The sequence below is a fragment of the Ranitomeya variabilis genome, chromosome 2, assembly GCF_051348905.1.
Source record: "Ranitomeya variabilis isolate aRanVar5 chromosome 2, aRanVar5.hap1, whole genome shotgun sequence".
Classification (NCBI taxonomy): domain Eukaryota; kingdom Metazoa; phylum Chordata; class Amphibia; order Anura; family Dendrobatidae; genus Ranitomeya; species Ranitomeya variabilis.
Window position 1 is genome coordinate 211955403 of NC_135233.1, and position 21655 is coordinate 211977057.

Here is a 21655-nt window from a genome sequence, read left to right on the forward strand (position 1 = left end):
TAAGCATCTCTGGGAACTCCTTCAAGATTGTTGGAAGACCATTCCCGGTGACTACCTCTAGAAGCTCATCAAGAGAATGCCAAGAGTGTGCAAAGCAGTCATCAAAGCAAAGGGTGGCTACTTTGAAGAACCTAGAATATAAGACATAATTTCAGTTGTTTCACACTTTTTTGTTAAGTATATAATTCCACATGTGTTAATTCATAGTTTTGATGCCTTCAGTGTGAATGTACAATTTTCATAGTCATGAAAATACAGAAAAATCTTTAAATGAGAAGGTGTGTCCAAACTTTTGGTCTGTACTGTGTGTGTGTGTGTATGTATATGTGTGTGTGTGTATATATATATATATATATATATATATACATATATATATACCGTGGCATACCCATAATAGCGACAGACAATGCGACCACTACGGGGCAATGAGTCTGAGGGGGCCCAGTGCTAAAGTAGATACCTCCTCCCCTGATTTTCAACTATATCCACAACCTGCATGCAGATACATCTGAAAGCCATGGTGGAGGAGGGAGCTGTCAGCTGACGCTCCCTCCTCCGTCATTCTCCCTGTGTGCCTGACATCTCAGGACAGCAGTAATGATGATGATGTTAGATTGTGACCGTTGAGCAGAGCAGATCCTACACTGCAGAAACTTGAGCCTTGGAGGAATTGGGGCCTTTATACTGTGTGGAGGGTTGTACGCAGGCCATTATACTGTCTAGAGGGCTATGTGGGGAGGCATTATACTGTTTGGAGTGCTACTGCGGACCATAATAGTGTGTAGGAATTCAATTCAAAATTACTCTTAAGGGCTGCAAAATTGTAGTGTATTCTGTAACCCGCTGAATGTTTTCTTTTTTTTTTGGGGGGGGCCCAATTAGGACTTTTGGGGAGCCATGATTTCTATGTACAACCCTTAATATATGAATATACACAGAACAAAAGGAGACCGACAGCTCGTTCACTATCTGTAAGAAGCCTCTTCAAGCCTTGACTATTTTTCAAATCTTGTGTTTTCCAAACAACCACTGATTACACTGTAAGTAGCTATCATGAAACTACACTGCTCAAAAAAAGTAAAGAGAACACTAAAATACCACTTCCTAGATATCTCTGAATGAAATATTCCAGTTGCAAATTTTTATTCATTGCATAGTGAAATGTGTTCAGAACAATAAAACATAACAATTATTAATGTAAATCAAAATGAATATCCCATGGAGTTCTGGATTTGGAATGATACTCAAAATCAAAGTGGAAAATCAAATTACAGGCTGATCCAACTTCAGTGGAAATGCCTCACGACAAGGAAAAGATGCTCAGAATTGTGTGTGGCCTCCACGTGCCTGTATGACCTCCCTACTGTACAACGCCTGGGCATGCTCCAGATGAGGCGGTGGATGGTATCCTGAGGGACCTCCTCCCAGACCTGGACTAAAGCATCTGCCAACTCCTGGACTGTCTGTGGTGCAATGTGATGTTGGTGGATGGAGTGAGACATGATGTCCCAGATTTGCTCAATCGGATTCAGGTCTTGGGAATGGGCGGGCCAGTCCATAGCTTCAATGCCTTCATCTGGCAGGAACTGCTGACACTTTCCAGCCACATGAGGTCTGGTGTTGTCCTGCATTAGGAGGAACCCAGGGCCAACCGCACCAGCATATGGTCTCACAAGGGGTCTGAGGATCTCATCTCGGTACCTAATGGCAGTCAGGCTACCTCTGGTGAGCACATGGAGGACTGTGCGGCCCTCCAAAGAAATGCCACCCCAAACCATTACTGACTTAATGCCAAACCAGTCATACTGAAGGATGTTGTAGGCAGCTGATCACTCTCTACGGCATTTCCATCTCTGTCATTTCTGTCACATGTGCTCAGTGTGAACCTTTCTTCATCTGTGAAGAGCACAGGGCACCAGTGGTGAATTTGCCAATCCTGATGTTTTGTGGCAAATTCCAAGCATTTTGCACAGTGTTGGGCTATGAGCGCAACCCCCATCTGTGGACGTCGGGTACTCAGACCATCCTCATGGAGTCAGTTTCTAACTGTTTGTGCAGACCCATGCACTTTTGTGGCCTTCTGGAAGTCATTTTGCAGGGCTCTGGCAGTGCTCCTCCTGTTCCTCCTTGCACAACGGCTGAGGTAGCAGTCCTGCTGCTGGGTTGTTTCCCACCTATGGCCCCCTTCATGTCTCCTGGTGTACTGGCCTGTCTCCTGGTAGCGCCTCCAGCCTCTGGACACTACGCTGACAGACACAGCAATCCTAAGTAACAAGAAAAAATGGAGTTCTATACGAAATATTGAATAAAAACCAATATTTTATTACAACAACATAGTAAAAAGACAATATTACAAAAAATGTAAAGAAAAAGGGGAGACCCTAGTACAAGAACAAACACGTCACAGACACATAAATTTGTATATCACCATGGTGTAAGTGTCTAAAAGAGTATTTGTATTAGCACACAATGGTAGAACATAATTCTAGTTCTCATATGGACCAGTGTCCTCCATGCAAAATACGCAGGAACACCATTTGTAATGCATATTAAATAAACCGTTTCTTACCCATGGTTGTTGTGAATTTGGATTCTGGGCTCCCCCGGTGGCCGCTTGTGGAATTGGACTTGTCATCCTCTTTCCTGTTTCACCTGATTCCATCAGTAGTGGGTGTCGCTATTTAAGCTCATTTCTCTGGTGGTTTCTTGCCGGTCAACAATGTTATCTGATGCCTCTCAGTGCTTGTTCCTGCTTCTAGACAACTACTGATAAGTTGGACTTTTGTCCATGTTTTGTTTGCCTATTTGTTCCAGTTCGCAGCTGAAGTTTTGTTACTGTGTCTGGAAAGCTCTCGTCGATCAGGGATTGCTACTCTGGCGTTATGAGTTAATGCCAGAGTTTAAGGTAATCTCTGGATGGTGTTTTGTTAGTATTTTTCTGCTGACCATGAAAGTATACTATCTGTCTTCTGCTATCTAGTAAGCGGACCTCAAATTTGCTAAGACTATTTTCCTGCTGCGTTTGTTGTTTCATCTGAACTCACCGTCATTATATGTGGGGGGCTACTGTCTTCTTTGGAATATTTCTCTAGAGGTGAGCCAGGTCTTATATTTCCCTCTGCTAGCTATTTAGGTCTTAGGCCAGAGCTGGGCATCTAGCGATAAATAGGAAATGCTACCTGGCTATTTCTAGTTGCGCGGCAGGCTTAGTTCATGGTCAGTATAGTTCCATCTTCCGAGAGCTTGTTCCTCTATAGGCTTGCTATGATCTCTGCCTGCAGAGATCATGACAGTTTGACCGGACCATAAAGTGTTAAAGACCCAGGTTGAGAAAGGAGAGTTATAAGAAGTCTGCTGGAATTTTTTTTTTTTTTTTTTTTTTTTTTCCTCCAGTCTGCCTTGTTGCAGTCTTTTTTCTCTCTCTCCTCCTAATCTCTGTATGCGCTGTGTGCACCTGACAATAATGGATCTCCAGAGTGTAACTGCGGGTTTGAATAATCTCATCACGAAAGTACAAAATTTACAAGATTTTGTGGTACATGCTCCGGTATCTGAGCCGAGAATTCCTTTGCCGGAGTTCTTCACAGGGAATAGAGATAGCTTCCAGAATTTCCGAAATAATTGTAAGCTTTATTTGTCCCTGAAGTCTCGTTCAGCTGGAGACCCTGCTCAGCAGGTTAGGATTGTGATTTCCTTGCTCAGGGGTGACCCTCAAGATTGGGCCTTCTCATTGCCAGCAGGGGATCCTGCGTTACGCGATGTGGATGCGTTTTTTCTGGCCTTGGGCTTGCTTTATGAGGAACCTCATTTGGAACTTCAGGCAGAAAAAACTTTGATGGCACTATCTCAGGGGCAAGACGAAGCTGAAGTTTTCTGCCAAAAATTCCGTAAATGGTCTGTGCTTACTCAGTGGAATGAGTGCGCCTTGGCGGCAACTTTCAGAGAAGGTCTCTCTGATGCCGTTAAGGATGTTATGGTGGGGTTCCCTTTGCCTGCAGGTCTGAATGAGTCCATGACAATGGCTATTCAGATTGATAGGCGTCTGCGGGAGCGCAAACCGATGCACCATCTGGCGGTGTCTATGGAAAAGACGCCAGAAAGTATGCAGTGTGATAGAATTCTGTCCAGGAGCGAGCGACAGAATTTTAGACGGAAGAATGGATTGTGTTTCTATTGTGGGGATTCTACTCATGTTATATCGGCATGCTCTAGGCGTACAAAGAAGCTTGATAAGTCTGTTTCCATTGGCACTATTCAGTCTAAGTTTATTTTGTCTGTAACCCTGATTTGCTCTTTGTCATCCATTGCCACGGACGCCTATGTTGACTCTGGCGCCGCTCTGAGTCTTATGGATTGGTCCTTTGCCAATCGTTGTGGTTTTGATTTAGAGCCTTTGGAGACTCTTATTCCTCTGAAGGGGATTGACTCCACCCCATTGGCTAATAATAAACCACAATACTGGACACAAGTAACCATGCGTATCAATCCGGATCACCAGGAGATTATTCGTTTCCTGGTGCTGTATAATTTACATGACGATTTGGTACTGGGATTGCCATGGTTGCAGTCTCACAACCCAGTCTTGGACTGGAGAGCTATGTCTGTGTTGAGCTGGGGATGTAAGGGTATTCATGGGGACGTACCTTTGGTTTCTATTTCGTCGTCCATTCCCTCTGAAGTCCCTGAGTTCCTCTCTGATTATCAAGACGTCTTTGACGAACCCAAGCTTGGGTCGTTACCTCCGCACCGTGAGTGCGATTGTGCCATAGATTTGATACCGGGTTGTAAATATCCAAAGGGTCGTTTGTTTAATTTGTCTGTGCCGGAACATGCTGCTATGCGGGAATATATAAAGGAGTCTTTGGAAAAGGGACTTATTCGTCCATCTTCTTCCACCTTGGTGTCCCCGTTTTTCTGTAATTCGGGGTTTCACCCTCGATTTTCCTCCGGTCAGGTGGAATCCTCGGATTGTCCTGGAGTGGATGCGGTGGTGGAGAGATTGCATCACATCTGGGGGCAGGTTATGGACAATTTGAAGTTGTCCCAGGAGAAGACTCAGCGTTTTGCCAACCGTCATCGTCGTGTTGGTTCTCGGCTTTGTGTTGGAGATTTAGTGTGGTTGTCTTCTCGTTTTGTCCCTATGAGGGTCTCTTCTCCTAAGTTTAAACCTCGGTTCATCGGCCCTTATAGAATATTGGAGATTCTTAATCCTGTTTCTTTCCGTTTGGACCTCCCTGCGTCCTTTTCCATTCATAACGTTTTTCATCGGTCGTTATTGCGCAGGTATGAGGTACCTGTTGTACCTTCTGTTGAGCCTCCTGCTCCGGTGTTGGTTGAGGGTGAGTTGGAGTACGTTGTGGAGAAAATTTTGGACTCTCGTGTTTCCAGACGGAAACTCCAGTATCTGGTCAACTGGAAGGGTTACGGCCAGGAGGATAATTCTTGGGTCAATGCATCTGATGTTCATGCTTCTGATCTTGTTCGTGCCTTCCATAGGGCTCATCCTGGTCGCCCTGGTGGATCTGGTGAGGGTTCGGTGCCCCCTCCTTGAGGGGGGGGTACTGTTGTGAATTTGGATTCTGGGCTCCCCCGGTGGCCGCTTGTGGAATTGGACTTGTCATCCTCTTTCCTGTTTCACCTGATTCCATCAGTAGTGGGTGTCGCTATTTAAGCTCATTTCTCTGGTGGTTTCTTGCCGGTCAACAATGTTATCTGATGCCTCTCAGTGCTTGTTCCTGCTTCTAGACAACTACTGATAAGTTGGACTTTTGTCCATGTTTTGTTTGCCTATTTGTTCCAGTTCGCAGCTGAAGTTTTGTTACTGTGTCTGGAAAGCTCTCGTCGATCAGGGATTGCTACTCTGGCGTTATGAGTTAATGCCAGAGTTTAAGGTAATCTCTGGATGGTGTTTTGTTAGTATTTTTCTGCTGACCATGAAAGTATACTATCTGTCTTCTGCTATCTAGTAAGCGGACCTCAAATTTGCTAAGACTATTTTCCTGCTGCGTTTGTTGTTTCATCTGAACTCACCGTCATTATATGTGGGGGGCTACTGTCTTCTTTGGAATATTTCTCTAGAGGTGAGCCAGGTCTTATATTTCCCTCTGCTAGCTATTTAGGTCTTAGGCCAGAGCTGGGCATCTAGCGATAAATAGGAAATGCTACCTGGCTATTTCTAGTTGCGCGGCAGGCTTAGTTCATGGTCAGTATAGTTCCATCTTCCGAGAGCTTGTTCCTCTATAGGCTTGCTATGATCTCTGCCTGCAGAGATCATGACACATGGTAAAATAAAGTTACCAGTGCCTGGGACTCTGGAGACCCCCTGACGCGCGTTTCGCGTAGCTTTCTCGAAGAGGGAATGGAATAATTGCCCACAGATTGGCGCTTTATAGTAGCGCCCATAAACCGGCGTTATCAAAGTGCGCAAGCGCACCACGACCGACATAGGAAGTGAGTCACACTCCCCAGCATTCACCGGGAGCGCACGTCAAGGGGAAATCCCCTAATGACGTCATGGACATGCGCTCTCGAATAACTGAAGCCGGAGACGTAGTGATCCCTTACCCGGCGTGGGGCGCATGCGCATAAGCGCAACACTGTCTACAAAAGAGACATGCCCTGCTAAAGTCGTGGATCTGCGCGATCAAGTAAGTAAAGCCGGAAATACAAACAGGCATTGCCTGGCGTGAAGCGCTTACACATATAAGCGACAGTATAAAGGAAAAAGAAAACCATGCCCACTACCCCGGCACGAGATAGAGCTATGTGCCTACAGCTGCAAATGTAGCTGCTTACCCGTAAATACAGATAGCAGGCTCTATTGTATAAACCAGGGGGGCCAGAACAAGGAAACAAAGCAAAAACAAAAAAAGAGAAGGGGCTGAAAAAAACCCAGCCAAACCAATGCCACATAAGTGCATAGTGACTGATACATAGTGTGAATATATGACGTATGAAATACACACATTACATCACATATATATTGAAGGTCAAAGAGTGCAATACATAATGACGTTATTATTGACAAACATATATGTATATATGTACCGTATTTTACATAAAAAAATTAGCAAAATTATTTAAAAAAATACATAAAAAATAATAAAAAACAAAAAAAAAATGTGACAATTCTTCCAAATGGTGAGTTATCTTGTGATGATATCACGTGAAACAGTGCACTAATGCTTGTTATCCTTGTTCATATTCTTTATACATTGCTGGCGCAATGCCACAAACCACCAAATCTGAAGAGCAACTAAATCTAGGGATGCAAAAGGTAAGAAAAAAAGGGAATAAATAAACAGAAAAAACAACTTACATATACATATAAATTAAAATGTAATACAGATTAGTTTTAATCTTAAGCGCAAGAGGACGTGGGGGAACAGGGATCTCATAGAAAGGGGACGAAACTAATTGTCTCGTTAAGTCCCACCGGAGACATAGAATCCAGGCTCACTATCCATTTGCACTCAACTTGCGCAAGTAACCGTTTTATATTGCCTCCTCTATTGCCACCATGAACTTGGTCAATCCCAATGATCCGCAGGCCAGAAGGATCACATCCATGAAAAATATGGAAATGCTTAGGGATGGTTTTTAGGGCACCAACGTCCTCAGCTTTGCGTGCATTTGCAATATCCCTAACGTGCTCTCTCACACGTACACGCAGCTGACGTGACGTGTCCCACATATATTTTGGAACAAGGACATATGGCCAGATATATGACATGAGTACTACTACAGCGTATATGGTGCCGAATCCGAAAACTCTTCTTCGCACACGACGACGAAAAATGAGTACCCCACACAAGATTCTTTTCTCTACAGGCCAAGCAATCGCCGCAGGGATAACAGCCCCATGTAGGACCTCTATTGGTAGGATTAAGAGGATTAATGGTTTTTGCCACATAGTGGCTTTTTACCAGTAGGTCCTTAATGCTTTTACCTCTTTTTGCCGTAAAGCTAGGTCTTTGAGGGATATTTGATGCCAAGACGGAGTCAGTGAGAAGGACTGGCCAATGTTTATTGACTATCTCCTGCATACGCTTCCAATAGCAATTGTATGTGGAGATAAATCTAACATTGTTTTCAGAAGTACCCCTCTTCTCTTTTTTATATAATAGCTGATGTCTCTCCGTTTTCTTGGCTCTAATATACCCTTGTTTTATACAGCGATTGCTGTAGCCACGAGCTCTGAATCTGCCTTTAAGGTCTTCAGACTGAACTTCGAATTTTTGTTCAGTGGAGCAGATCCGCTTCATCCTGAGGAATTGGCCAACTGGGATGGCTTTGATAGTATGTGTGGTATGGGATGAGGAAGCATGCAACAGGGAATTGACTGAAGTAGCCTTCCTAAATACATCTGTGTGCAGTGTCCCCATCTCATCCACCTCCAAAAAAATGTCCCAAAAATCAATCTTTTGTTTATGTGCCTTGTATGTTAACTTAGTGTTATGAGAATTGCAGTTGAGTTGACCCACAAATTCCCTGATACCACTTTCACTGCCCTGCCATATAAAAAAGATGTCATCAATATACCTATGCCAACACTGAACCCGGTCCACAGAAGAGGCCCCATCCTGATGGAATATGGATCTCTCCCATAGACTAAGGAACAGGTTGGCATAGGCTGGGGCACATGCTGCCCCATGGCGGTCCCGCGTTTTTGAAGATAGTACCTATCTTTAAAAAGGAATACATTGTGGGTCAAAACAAACTGCAACAGTGTCACAACAAGATCACAAATCTGGCCATCCCAGTTGCCATTCTCCAGGAAGAAGCGGACCGCCTCAATTCCGTCGTCGTGTGCGATACAAGTATACAACGACTCGACATAAGCTGTTACCAGCCACATGTCCTTGCGCACTTTGATAACGCCGGTTTATGGGCGCTACTATAAAGCGCCAATCTGTGGGCAATTATTCCATTCCCTCTTCGAGAAAGCTACGCGAAACGCGCGTCAGGGGGTCTCCAGAGTCCCAGGCACTGGTCACTTTATTTTACCATGGGTAAGAAACTGTTTATTTAATATGCATTACAAATGGTGTTCCTGCGTATTTTGCATGGAGGACACTGGTCCATATGAGAACTAGAATTATGTTCTACCATTGTGTGCTAATACAAATACTCTTTTAGACACTTACACCATGGTGATATACAAATTTATGTGTCTGTGACGTGGATGTTCTTGTACTAGGGTCTCCCCTTTTTCTTTACATTTTTTGTAATATTGTCTTTTTTCTATGTTGTTGTAATAAAATATTGGTTTTTATTCAATATTTCGTATAGAGCTCCATTTTTTCTTGTTACTTATGAATATCCGGAGTATACGGTACTGTCCTTATATACACATGGGTAGACCTCGACAGCTTTCTACAACTACACACGGTGTGTGTGGGATCCATGTTATTTCTGTAGGTGTTTTTTCACAGCAATCCTTCTTGCCACAGCTTGCATTGATGTGCCATCCTGGATGAGCTGCACTACCTGAGCCACTTGTGTGGGTTGTAGAGTCCGTCTCATGCTACCACGAGTGTGAAAGCACTACCAGCATTCAAAAGTGACCAAAACATCAGCCCCAGAAAGCATTGGTACTGAGATGTGGTCTGTGGTCCCCACCTGCAGAACCGCTCCTTTGAGGGTGTCTTGATAATTGCCAATAATTTCCATCTGTTGTCTATTCCATTTGCACAACAGCATGTGAAATTGATTGTCAATCAGTGTTGCTTCCTAAGTGGATGGTTTGATTTCACAGAAGTTTGATTTACTTGGAGCTATATTCTGTTGTTTAAGTGTTCCCTTTATTTTTTTTGAGCAGTGCATTTTAGTCGATCTGTTCTTTCCAATATGTGCCCAAAATGTATGGGGTAAGTCAATACGAGGCTTATGGTAGCAGAATCAAACACTCGTATGGGTCAAATAATTATCCATATCACTTTTTCACCAACTGGATGTGCTGCCTTATCCTTGTTTCGCATGTTTGTGGAGACAGTGCTGAGTAGGTTACCTTTGGAGAATATGTATACTGTACAATAAAAATATTCTGTTCAGTGCAAAAAAATGCTTCAAAGTAAGAATGCGTTCAGTAATAGAAGTGTTGATAGATTATTCTTATGAATTAACAAAATACAAAGTGAATGAACAAAAGCGAAATCTGAATTACATCAATATTTGGGGTGACCACCATTTGCTTTAAATACACCATCAATTGAGCTACACCTGCAGTTTTTTTTTTTAAGGAATTCCGGAGGGAGGTTGCTCCAAACATCTTGGAGAACAAGCCATAGGTTGTAGGTTTGCACAAATCCTTCTGTCTCTTCCTGTGATCCCAGACCAACTTGATGATGTTCGATCAGGGCTCTGCGGAGGCCTGATCATCACTTCCAGGACTCCTTGTTTTCTTTATGCAGCAGATAGTTCTTAATGACATTGGAATGTTTGGGATTATTGTCCTGCTGCAGAATAAATTTGATGCAATTTAGACATATGCTTGATGGTATTGTATGATGGATAAATATCTGCCTGTATTTCTCAACATTCAGGACACATAGATAAGGATAATGCTGAGGATCGTAGACGCAGTGGTCGGCTAAGGAAACAATGTGGCAGATGAAAGGCACATCATGCTGCTTACTTCTCTTTGAATTCAGATAATGTCCAGCAATGCCATCTACTGAAAGGTGGCAGAGACCAGTGGGACACCATGACACCAATCTACTGTTGAGCCCGTGAAATATTTGGCTGCAACATAAGGCAGTTTGTTGCCGAAGGGCTGGAGAGCGGCACAATAAGGAGAGTCTGCAGACAACAGAGAGGCTTGGTTGGAAGTTCCTTGCAAGTTTGAGGCTACATTTCGCAAGTGGAGTTGGGAATTTGGTCAGAATTAATGGTGACCTCAATTCTGAGAAATACAGGGAAATACTAATCCATCATGTAATATCATCAGGGAGAAGTAACCATATTTATTGTGCAGCAGGAGAATGACTCTAAAAATGTTTGATGTTTGGAACAAATTTTGTTTTACGATTAAGGTATTTTTTTCCTTTTTTCCTTTCTTACAGGCTGTGGAACTGACCTCCTTCAAAGCATCAGGTAAGTGGACAATATATTTGTTATATTTTAAACAATTTAACCCTATTCACTTTAAGTATTCTTTCAATTAGTAGTTGTGAAAATTGCTGAGCACTCCTGCACTGCAATTTTCCAAACTCCTTTACAAACCAATGGAGAGAGTCAAGTAGAAGAGGTCTCAAAATTGATGTCTCAAAATTGTTGTGATTGAATCAGTTAGTCCTAAAAAGACTTTTTCTGCCTGATGACTTTTTTTTTTATCATTTGATTACACTATTAATCATAATTTCTTTTACATAAAATTTTGACATGTCATAGAGGCATGTCTAATTTTTGGAACTATATTGTAATATTTTGGTGTTTCCGTTTAGAGGAATCTGTTCTTAGTTCCAACAACTACTCCATTTTTTTGTCTTTGAGATAACTAGGGCTTCAAAGCAGTTTGGTGTCTTATGTGGTTAGATGATGGGCAAAAATAACCCAGAGTTCAACACATCAAGGAAGCCACCTCAAGGGTACCACTATCTTGGAGATCATAATTTTTATATATTTGAAAAACGTATGCAATAATTTTTGAAATAATAGATACCTACAGAATGCAGATGTCACTATACATCTAATCCTGTCTGAAAATCCTCTTGACATGTACTTGTGATTCTTCAAAACACAATGTGAAATTAACCTGGTCCAAGGTATTACACCTGCGCTATGAAGTAACTATGATATGGCCAAAAGCAAATTGTTGTATATAAAAAAGAGAAGTTTTCTGTCTCTCTAAATAAAATGTTCTTTCATGCTGCTGGCAGTGAGAATTATATAGCTAAATTGAGCATGGTTGAACATTTTTAGAAATGTTATACTGGCATACAAAATGAATGGTACAAGAAAAGTGGCACTGACAAAGGACAGGTTGGTGAGAAAAATAAGACTATGGCTAAAATGTGGGAGCTGCTAGCAGTAGTAGCACCACTTCAGGAACCAGCTGTCCAAGCAGTAGTACTACCAAACGTAGGTCACCATTTACCTTATTTTCCACCAGCAAACTAATTAGTTGGGAGAAATGGACAAAATAATGAATTTGGCACATTACTCTTCTCATTAACAGCTGGATGATAACTTGGACACAACACCATCAGTTTTTGTGTTCTGTACAGTCTTCCTACACTTGTGTCATGACAGTTAGTCATTTAAATAGTGAACTTTCAATTGTCAACAACTCAATTATATCAAGATATCAAACTTGTTTTTCTGACTGCACTTCCCTTTAAGATTACTGATGGACGAACCCAAACAGTAAAGTTCAGTGTCTGTACCCCACACCTAGTATCTGTGAACGGACCGCGAACAAACATGGACTTTTCCAGGAAGTCCTTGTTATGGTTCGGGTACAGCAGCCTAAAAATCGTCTGTTTCCCATGCTGTTATCTGTGTGACAATGCAAGAAACACCAGCAGCTCTGACCGGTGGTAAGTTTGTTACAGCCAGTTAGAGCGCTATGGTTCCAAGGCTGTCAGATGACAGCATGTGAGCCAGCAGCTGTTACCGGTGGTAAAAAAGTTACCGTTGGTCACAGGTGCCACCACACCAGGGCAAGTGGGAAGAGTCGGGCAAAAAACAAGCCTTTTCTGCAGCCTCTGTGGGCTGCTATTTTTAGGCTGGGAAGGGCTAATATCCATTGACCATTCCCAGTCTGAGAATACGATGCCCCGACTGTCTGCTTTAGCTTGACTGGTTGTCAAAATTGGGGGGGGGGGCCCATGCTGTTTTTTTAAATTATTTATTTAAATAATTAAAAAATATGGAGTGGGACCCCACTATTTTTGATTAGCAGCCAATATAAAGTTGACAGCTGAGTGTTGCAACCCGCAGCTGTCAGCTTTACCTGTGCTGGTTATCAAAAATAGAGGGGAATCCACACCATTATTTATTTTTATTTATTGCACAGGTTCCAGCTGATGAATACTCTCATCAGCCTCACCTGCTCTTGCTGCTATAAGCGAGAGCATGTGTATGATAAGAGTAGTACTCTCATCAGCCAATGCCTGTGACTGGTAGTAACCTTTCTGCTGCCAGTCACAACTGCTGGCTCACATACTGTCATCTGACTGCTTTGGAATAGCAGTACTCTGATCAACGGTAATGATCTTACCACCGATTAAAGCCCATGTTTCCCGCGCTGTCATGCTAATGAAAGCGTGGGAAACTGCAGATATTTGGGCCCCATTAATCTGAATAGGTGCCTGAACCAAACTTTTTTCAATATTTGGCCAGATCTGCCAGACCCGGACATCTACGTGTTCGTCCATCACTAAGATCAAAGAATTTTCTTATATACAGTACAGACCAAAAGTTTGGACACACCTTCTCATTTACAGATTTTTGTGTATTTTTATGACTATGAAAATTGTACATTCACACTGAAGGCATCAAAACTATGAATTAACACATGTGGAATTATATACTTAACAAAAAAGTGTGAAACAATGGAAATTATGTCTTATTTTCTAGGTTCTTCAAAGTAGCCACCTTTTGCTTTTATGAATGCTTTGCACACTCTTGGCATTCTCTTGATGAGCTTCAAGAGGTAGTCACTGGGAATTGTTTTCACTTCACAGATGTGCCCTGTCAGGTTTAATAAGTGGGATTTCTTGCCTTATAAATGGGGTTGGGACCATCAGTTGTGTTGTGCAGAAGTCTGGTGGATACACAGCTGATAGTCCTACTGAATAGACTGTTAGAATTTGTATTATGGCAAGAAGAAAGCAGCTAAGTAAAGAAAAACAAGTTGCCATCATTACTTTAAGAAATGAAGATCAGTCAGTCTGAAAAATTGGGAAAACTTTGAAAGTGTCCCCAAATGCAGTGGCAAAAACCATCAAGTGCTACAAAGAAACTGGCTCACATGAGGACCGCCCCAGGAAAGGAAGACCAAGAGTCACTTCTGCTTCTGAGGATAAGTTTATCTGAGTCACCAGCCTCAGAAATCGCAGGTTAACAGCAGCTCAGATTAGAGACCAGGTCAATGCCACACAGAGTTCTAGCAGCAGACACGTCTCTACAACAACTGTTAAGAGGAGACTTGGTACAGCAGGCCTGCATGGCAAAATAGCTGCTAGTAAATCACTGCTAATGACAAGCAACAAGCAGAAGAGACTAGTTTGCGCTAAAGAGCACAAGGAATGGACATTAGATCAGTGGAAATCTGTGCTTTGGTCTGATGAGTCCAAATTTGAGATCTTTGGTTCCAACCACCATGTCTTTGTGCGACGCAGAAAAGGTGAACGGATGGACTCTACATGCCTGATTCCCACCGTGAAGCATGGAGGAGGAGGTGTGATGGAGTGGGGTTGCTTTGCTGGTGACACTGTTGGGGATTTATTCAAAATTGAAGGTATTCTGAACCATCATCTTGCAGCGGCATGCTATTCCATCCGGTTTGTGTTTAGTTGGACCATCATTTATTTTTCAACAGGACAATGACCCCAAACACACCTCCAGGCTGTGTAAGGGCTATTTGATCAAGAAGGAGAGTGATGGGGTGCTACGCCATTTGACCTGGCCTCCACAGTCACCAGACCTGAACCCAATCGAGATGGTTTGGGGTGAGCTGGATCGCAGAGTGAAGGCAAAAGGGCCAACAAGTGCTAAGCATCTCTGGGAACTCCTTCAAGATTGTTGGACGACCATTCCCAGTGACTACCTCTTGAAGCTCATCAAGAGAATGCCAAGAGTGTGCAAAGCAGTCATCAAAGCAAAAGGTGGCTACTTTGAAGAACCTATAATATAAGACATATTTTCAGTTGTTTCACACTTTTTTGTTAAGTATATAATTCCACATGTGTTAATTCATAGTTTTGATGCCTTCAGTGTGAATGTACAATTTTCATAGTCATGAAAATGCAGAAAAATCTTTAAATTAGAAGGTGTCCAAACTTTTGGTCTGTACTGTACATTACTACAACTGTGGACTCTGCATTAGTATCTGATTGACCTACTTGTTTAAACATACACATATGTCCTTTCATAAAATAATTACCTACAAACTATTATTCTGATTATCTGCAGTTTTCCATTTAGTGGCATCCATTATAAGTATGATTATTGGTGAAGAAAGTAGCATCTCTAGAAATGCCCCGACCTGGTTTGATCTCAATCTGGCTTTCCTTTTACAGTTATTTTTTTAATTAAGGAACTAAACGGCTTAATTGTAACGTGTAAGTTGTTCTTAATAATACAGGTGCTTCTTTTTGTTTCTTTGGAAAAATCACTGAATTACTTTCAATCTAAGATAAATGCAAAAGCATAATGACTTCATAGAAGTTCAATAAATGTGACTTTAAAATGGAAAGGCATACTGAGAAAAAGTAGTCAATTTTTATAAATTAATTTTAAGACAAAAAAGTCTTCCTTTTTTAAAGGATTGTTTACAACAAAAGAAACACAAGATGTTGTATTTTTCTTAAACTCCTGAAATAATTTCATTTGCAAATCAATGCTTGAATAAATACATTTTAATTTAATCTTGCTTTGTTTTATTTAAGTGCAAACAATGTTAAACATGGCCGATGCAGAAGCCATTTCTTATCTTTATAGTAGTGCCAAAAATGCTCTCATCTTCACTGATAATTTTTAAAACTTAATGAGAGAGCCACCAGTGATCATTGCTGCATTTTCCTTCCTCCACTTAACGTATATGCAAGGAAAAGCTAATCTCAGGGTCTGGTTTACTGAGGGGGCAAAGACTACATTTTTAAAAGGACGTTTACGCAGTGTTGTTAACCTGTTGTTACGACATGTGACTATGGACACATCATTGCAACAGTGATGTAGGCAAATGTCAGGATGGAAAATATTAGAAAATAAGCAGCGGAAGATTAGAAAGGCAGGTTTCCACCACTGCAAGTAATCCATTGTCTTCCCCATCAGAGTAGGGGCCCTTATTTACATAGACTAATGTTGACTGGTTGCCAATAACAACAGGTTCAGTAGATGGTCTAATGTCTATGGGGCAGCCAGCTGACTGATGGTTGGGTTAGATATCGGTCGCTCATGTATGATTTCGGACCACAAATCGCAATGTTCTATCTGAAATAAGAATCCGGCCAACATGTCAGTTGGTGGCTTTCTCTTTGAGCGAGGACTCCTGTGCATGGGAGAGTTGGCTTAGATGGCGATCAGCCACCCTAAGTTTAGACCTCACAAATTTTAAATTCATGAAACATTGAGGCAAACAGTCACATTGAAAGTCCATCCTTCACAATAGCTAGCCCCAACAGCTCAAAACACCTCCGGGGAACTGAGATGTTCAGCATGTCAAATTGATGACTACTGCCTTGCTTTCCATGTTTAACAACCATGCATTCTATTCTAGATCTAATGCATGATTGATTAACTTTACTGCTGCCAACACTATTTTGATGATGCTCAAACAATTGTCACCATTCTTCCATCTAAGGCCCACCATACTCCTTAGATGGTGGTTGGGCAGCTCTTCCCTACACAGGAGTGTTTGCTCTGCCGAGTGCTCCTGTGTTCTCTGCGAGAGAACCACTGCCAGACATCTCTGGCAGCAACTTGTCTAAGGTAGTAAAAAAGGGTTGTCAGTCCGAAATCATACATGCCAAGTCCTTAATTCCACTGAAAGCAATCTGCCTGGGGCCTTCGTACACATTAGGCTATCGAGTGAACCTGTTGATATTGGAAGGGTTAGCCAATAATAGTCCGTGTATGGGAGCTTAAGTCTTTGCAGCTAGTGTACAAGTGGCTGGGATATGGTAGCAAATAAATATTGCTTTATAGAGAAAAATAATTAGTCATTATTAGTTATGATAATTTATTTTAATTCAACATTCTTGGGTCTAACGAAAAAAGGGACAAGTTCAACAGGGTGTTATCTTTTGAAGGAAAATCAAGGTGAGGGAGAGGGAGCTGCTTACCTTATGGGATTGTTTGACCCACAACTGAAGAATCAAATATTTCAGCTGCAACAGCACCGTCGAGCCTGGAAAGCCTGTAGAATAGAGGTGGTAGTCTGCGCTGCCGATGTTGAACTCAAGAGACCATAGAACAATAAGGAAAGTTGACCATGCAGTTTATTCCCTACCCGTTTTGACTGTGGTTCTCCTGATGAAGAAGTTGTCACAATTTCAAAAAGCATAGAGATAAACCGTATGGTCAAATTTCGCTATTGTCCAATGGTCTCTTGAGTCCAACATCGCCAGTACAGACTACCGTTCCTATTTTGCTTCTATTTATTCTTGGGTCTAAGGCATTGTTTCCTAAATCCAGGCTTTGGATGGAATTGTTATCGAGGCATCAGAAATATTCTTGGTATGTAGGAAAAAAAGAATCCCGTCTCGAAGGATAAAATCTTCATCTTTATTGATGCAGTGTTAAAACATCATTACATTCATGCGCAGTTAACAAACTGGGACATCAATGCTTTTCTGCACCCTTACTCATGATGTTCTAAATAAAATACAAGTGCCTTCAAATATCGTTCAATTCCTGAGAGCACACCAATAGATTATTGCTACAAGATCAAAGACCAAGAGAGAAGATAATTAAGCGAAGAATTCCATTGCGGAATTTTCATTCAAGCGAAAAACTGATACGGGGTAAAATTATTGAGCACAAAGAATTAAAGGACAATGTGAATATCAACAATACATAAAAAGATAATGCATGAAGAAAACAACAAAAGAAAAAGCTTAAGCAGGATACCAAAAATCAGTGGGCAAGAATACGTATAAGCTGATAGCTAAAAATTCTTATTAGACAGAATAGAGGGCATGACCTCACTCCATACAAGTGTATGGAACGAGGCTGTTCCCACTGGACAGGCTCTGGCCGGGAGTATGTATAATGCAAACATAACTTCCGGTCCTGGCTCAGAAACTGGCTACTCCCCACAGCACGTTTTGTGTGTGCTGGGGGGATTCAGGAGTCTGCAGTCACACAGAGTGACCGCAGACTTATCGATTTGGACCGGACAACCCCTTAATTATAAATAAATGTTGACGTTTTAATTTTTACATTTTGTGTTTTTTTTTAAAACTAAATTCTACTCTATAGGACAAGTTTTGTTCCTTCTCGGCATGAATGGCACGCTTAAAATGACAATAGATCTATGCTCGAGAAGTCTCCTGTACAAGTTGCTTGACCTGATTGTCAGCACTGACACTCAATATCAATACTGTTCTCCACCGTTCGAACAAAAGAGGTCACTCATTATCTGGTAGGGAGGAATATTTTCCCAAATAACTTATTTAATTGCGACAATACAATTGGTATTGAAAAGAAAAACTGTCATAACTGCCCTCTTGTAACACGCAAGGGGTGATAAACACTTCCCCGAGTTCGATCAACATACAGGTAATTGTGCTTCTTCCACAAAGGGCCCACTTCTCCACCTGCTCCCAGTTCCCTCTCATTCACCGCCTGGCTCCTGCAACATGTTGCCTGCGAAAACAAAAGCAAGTCGGCATAAGAAACTATTGTGTCTGCAAATCCCCGGGCCTTATACGTTTGGTCTTTTCTTTATTCTAGCAAAATGATCATCACAATATGCTCTGTGTCTTCTTCCTTCTGTCAGTTTCTATGTTTTCGCAAATTAATAGGATGACCCAGATAAACCTTAGGAATGGAAAAAAAAAGATAGAAACCTTGTATTCACAGACAGCTTGGAAATAAGACGTTTTCCCAGCCATTACTTAATTGTATGCTTTTTTTTTCCTTCAGTATTACATTTTTTAGCGTTTATACTGTGACACTATCTCCATATCATGTGATATATCACGGTATTGCCTCTGCAGCCATTTTTTATTTTTCAACTTTAGTTTCTAGTGATGAGCAAATGTGTTCAAATAAGGTGCTAACCAAGCGTCTTCGGCGTGCTCGAATAATATGTTCGAGTCCCCGCGGCTGCATATCTCGTGAAACTTCGCGGAATTGCCTAACAGCTGCAAGACATGCCGGTCTTGCCTAACAGCCGCGGGTCATGGAGCCGCGGGTAATCAAGCGTATTATTTGAGTGTGCCGAAAACAGCACCTCCTTCAAGCACGTTCGGTCAACATCACTTTTTCCCTTTTCTTACTTCTCTCAAGGGCATGACTTTTTTTTTCCTATTGACATACTCATAGCTACATTGACATATGTAATTTTGAATGATACTATTTATTTTACTATATAATGTACCAAAAAACAAGGAGAAAAAATCCAAATAAAATGGTGAAAATAATGCAGTTTTACCATTTTTGGGTGAGTTTCTTTTTATAGGATTTGTTGTGCTGTAAAAATAAACTAGCAAAATGATCCTCCAGGTCAGAATGATTAGCAAATATGCATTTCTTTCATTATTCTTATGTAAGTAGTGGGAAAACAAATCTGAAACCTGTAAAAAAAACAAACAAAAAAAACAGTGCTCAACACAAATGAGTACACCCCGACTGAAAACCTTTAGTTTTCCTTTCAAAATCAAAATCTTGGGACACCATACTGAACTAAAGTCTTTCACCAATGTGGGCTGTGGATTGCAAACCAGTTTCCGTTTGCACACCATAAAAAAATTAATTTTCCATATAAATTAATTCAAGACCATATTGCAAAAATGAGTACGGTCTTAAGAGCAAAGCTAAAGTTTTGACTCTTAAATTCGAATTAACAAGATTTTAACCACAGGTAAGATGAATCATTCATTATGGAAGCGCTCCCATCAATATTTGTATCCCTTTAATATATTGTGATCATCACATTATACAGCACTGTGTACTTAAAATTGCTAATTTTTCCCTTTTACCCAGCTAATTCTTCTCTTTTGCATTATGTCTATGACATCACGTGATTAAAAACTGACGAGCTGGATCCTTCTAAGCTCTATGTAGAAACAGGAGGTCAATTTTGTCTGCATGAGTCATGAGTCACTGCAAAAGTCCCTGGCCGGAGGCAGGATCTGGGTCAGGAGGTGAAGAGGGGAATGATAAATGCAGGGACAAGAGGCTTCCGGTTTCTACATAGAACAGAGAAAAGAGAAGAATTTTCTCCATAGAAAGGCAAAACAAGCAATTGTAAGTACACAGTGCTACTGTATATACCAAGGTAACATGGACAACGCGTTTTAATCTTCCTGGGCCTCTGCCGAGGTCTCCCATCACAAATCAGAAAAGACGCCAGAGAGGTTGGCAGTGCTCTAGTCCCTTGGCCATGAATCTGCCAACATGGCCTGCAAATATTTTCTCAACTCCTATATACGTATACTGTATATATAATGAATTTCTGATAAAAACATCGGTCTAATGTATTTCATCCTTGGGTAAAAGCCAAATAACAGAACAGTCAGAATGCCCAGCTCTGTCATCTTTTATTTTTCTCTTTATAACTTAATTTTTCTTGTATGACTACATCATACATAACATTTGTTCATTGCACATTGCTTATGCCTAACCTTACTTTATCAGCTAAGTACAGCAATGAATCGCCAGCTAGTAGAGCAGTTACAGAGGAAAAAGATCCTTTATGGAAGGAAATAAATACAATTCTACAAATGGGGTTCATTTCTTCTAATTCTTTTAGATTGTAGCTATAAGCTCCCTTTTTAAATGTTGATTAATGGAAAAGTATACAACATGCATTTACATAAGCCGTATGCATATATATTTACATCTGTATACATGCTGCACAATGACCGCTTGTTCACTTTTATTTCTTCCCGGTTGACATTCTGAAATGTTACAAGAGGATAATGTAGCCGAGTGAATAGCCGGTCTACATTAGCATAGACTATAAAATGTTGAAGCTGTACATGTGGAGGAGAAGCAATGTGTGTGTGTGTATGTATATATATATATATATATATATATATATATATATATATATATATACACAGTATATATACAGTACAGACCAAAAGTTTTGACACACCTTCTCATTTAAAGATTTTTCTGTATTTTCATGACTATGAAAATTGTACATTCACACTGAAGGCATCAAAACTATGAATTAACACATGTGGAATTATATACTTAACAAAAAAGTGTGAAACAACGGAAATTATGTCTTATATTCTAGGTTCTTCAAAGTAGCCACCTTTTGCTTTGATGACTGCTTTGCACACTCTTGGCATTCTCTTAATGAGCTTCAAGAGGTAGTCACCGGGAATGGTCTTCCAACAATCTTGAAGGAGTTCCCAGAAATGCTTAGCACTTGTTGGCCCTTTCGCCTTCCCTCTGCGGTCCAGCTCACCCCAAACCATCTTGAATGGGTTCAGGTCTGGCGTAGCAGCCCATCACTCTCCTTCTTGGTCAAATAGCCCTTACACAGCCTGGAGATGTGTTTGGGGTCATTGTCCTGTTGAAAAATAAATGATGGACCAACTAAACCCAAACCGCATGGAATAGCATGCGGATGCAAAATGCTGTGGTAGCCATGCTGGTTCAGTGTGCCTTCAATTTTGAATAAATCCCCAACAGTGTCACCAGCAAAGCACCTCCACACCATCACACCTCCTCCTCCATGCTTCACGGTGGAAACCAGGCGTGTAGAGTCCATCCGTTCACCTTTTCTGCACAAAGACACGGTGGTTGG

At 41.3% G+C, this 21655-nt stretch overlaps 1 protein-coding gene across 1 annotated transcript in view; it reads left to right on the forward strand.

Annotated features, from left to right (window-relative positions):
• The window catches only part of ADGRD2 (adhesion G protein-coupled receptor D2), a 385952-nt gene that overhangs the window by 334222 nt on the left and 30075 nt on the right, over positions 1 to 21655 (forward strand). The window contains exon 25 of the mRNA XM_077283561.1: positions 11064 to 11094. Within this exon, the coding sequence (XP_077139676.1) occupies positions 11064 to 11094 (31 nt within the window). The remainder of the gene's footprint in view (positions 1 to 11063; positions 11095 to 21655) is intronic.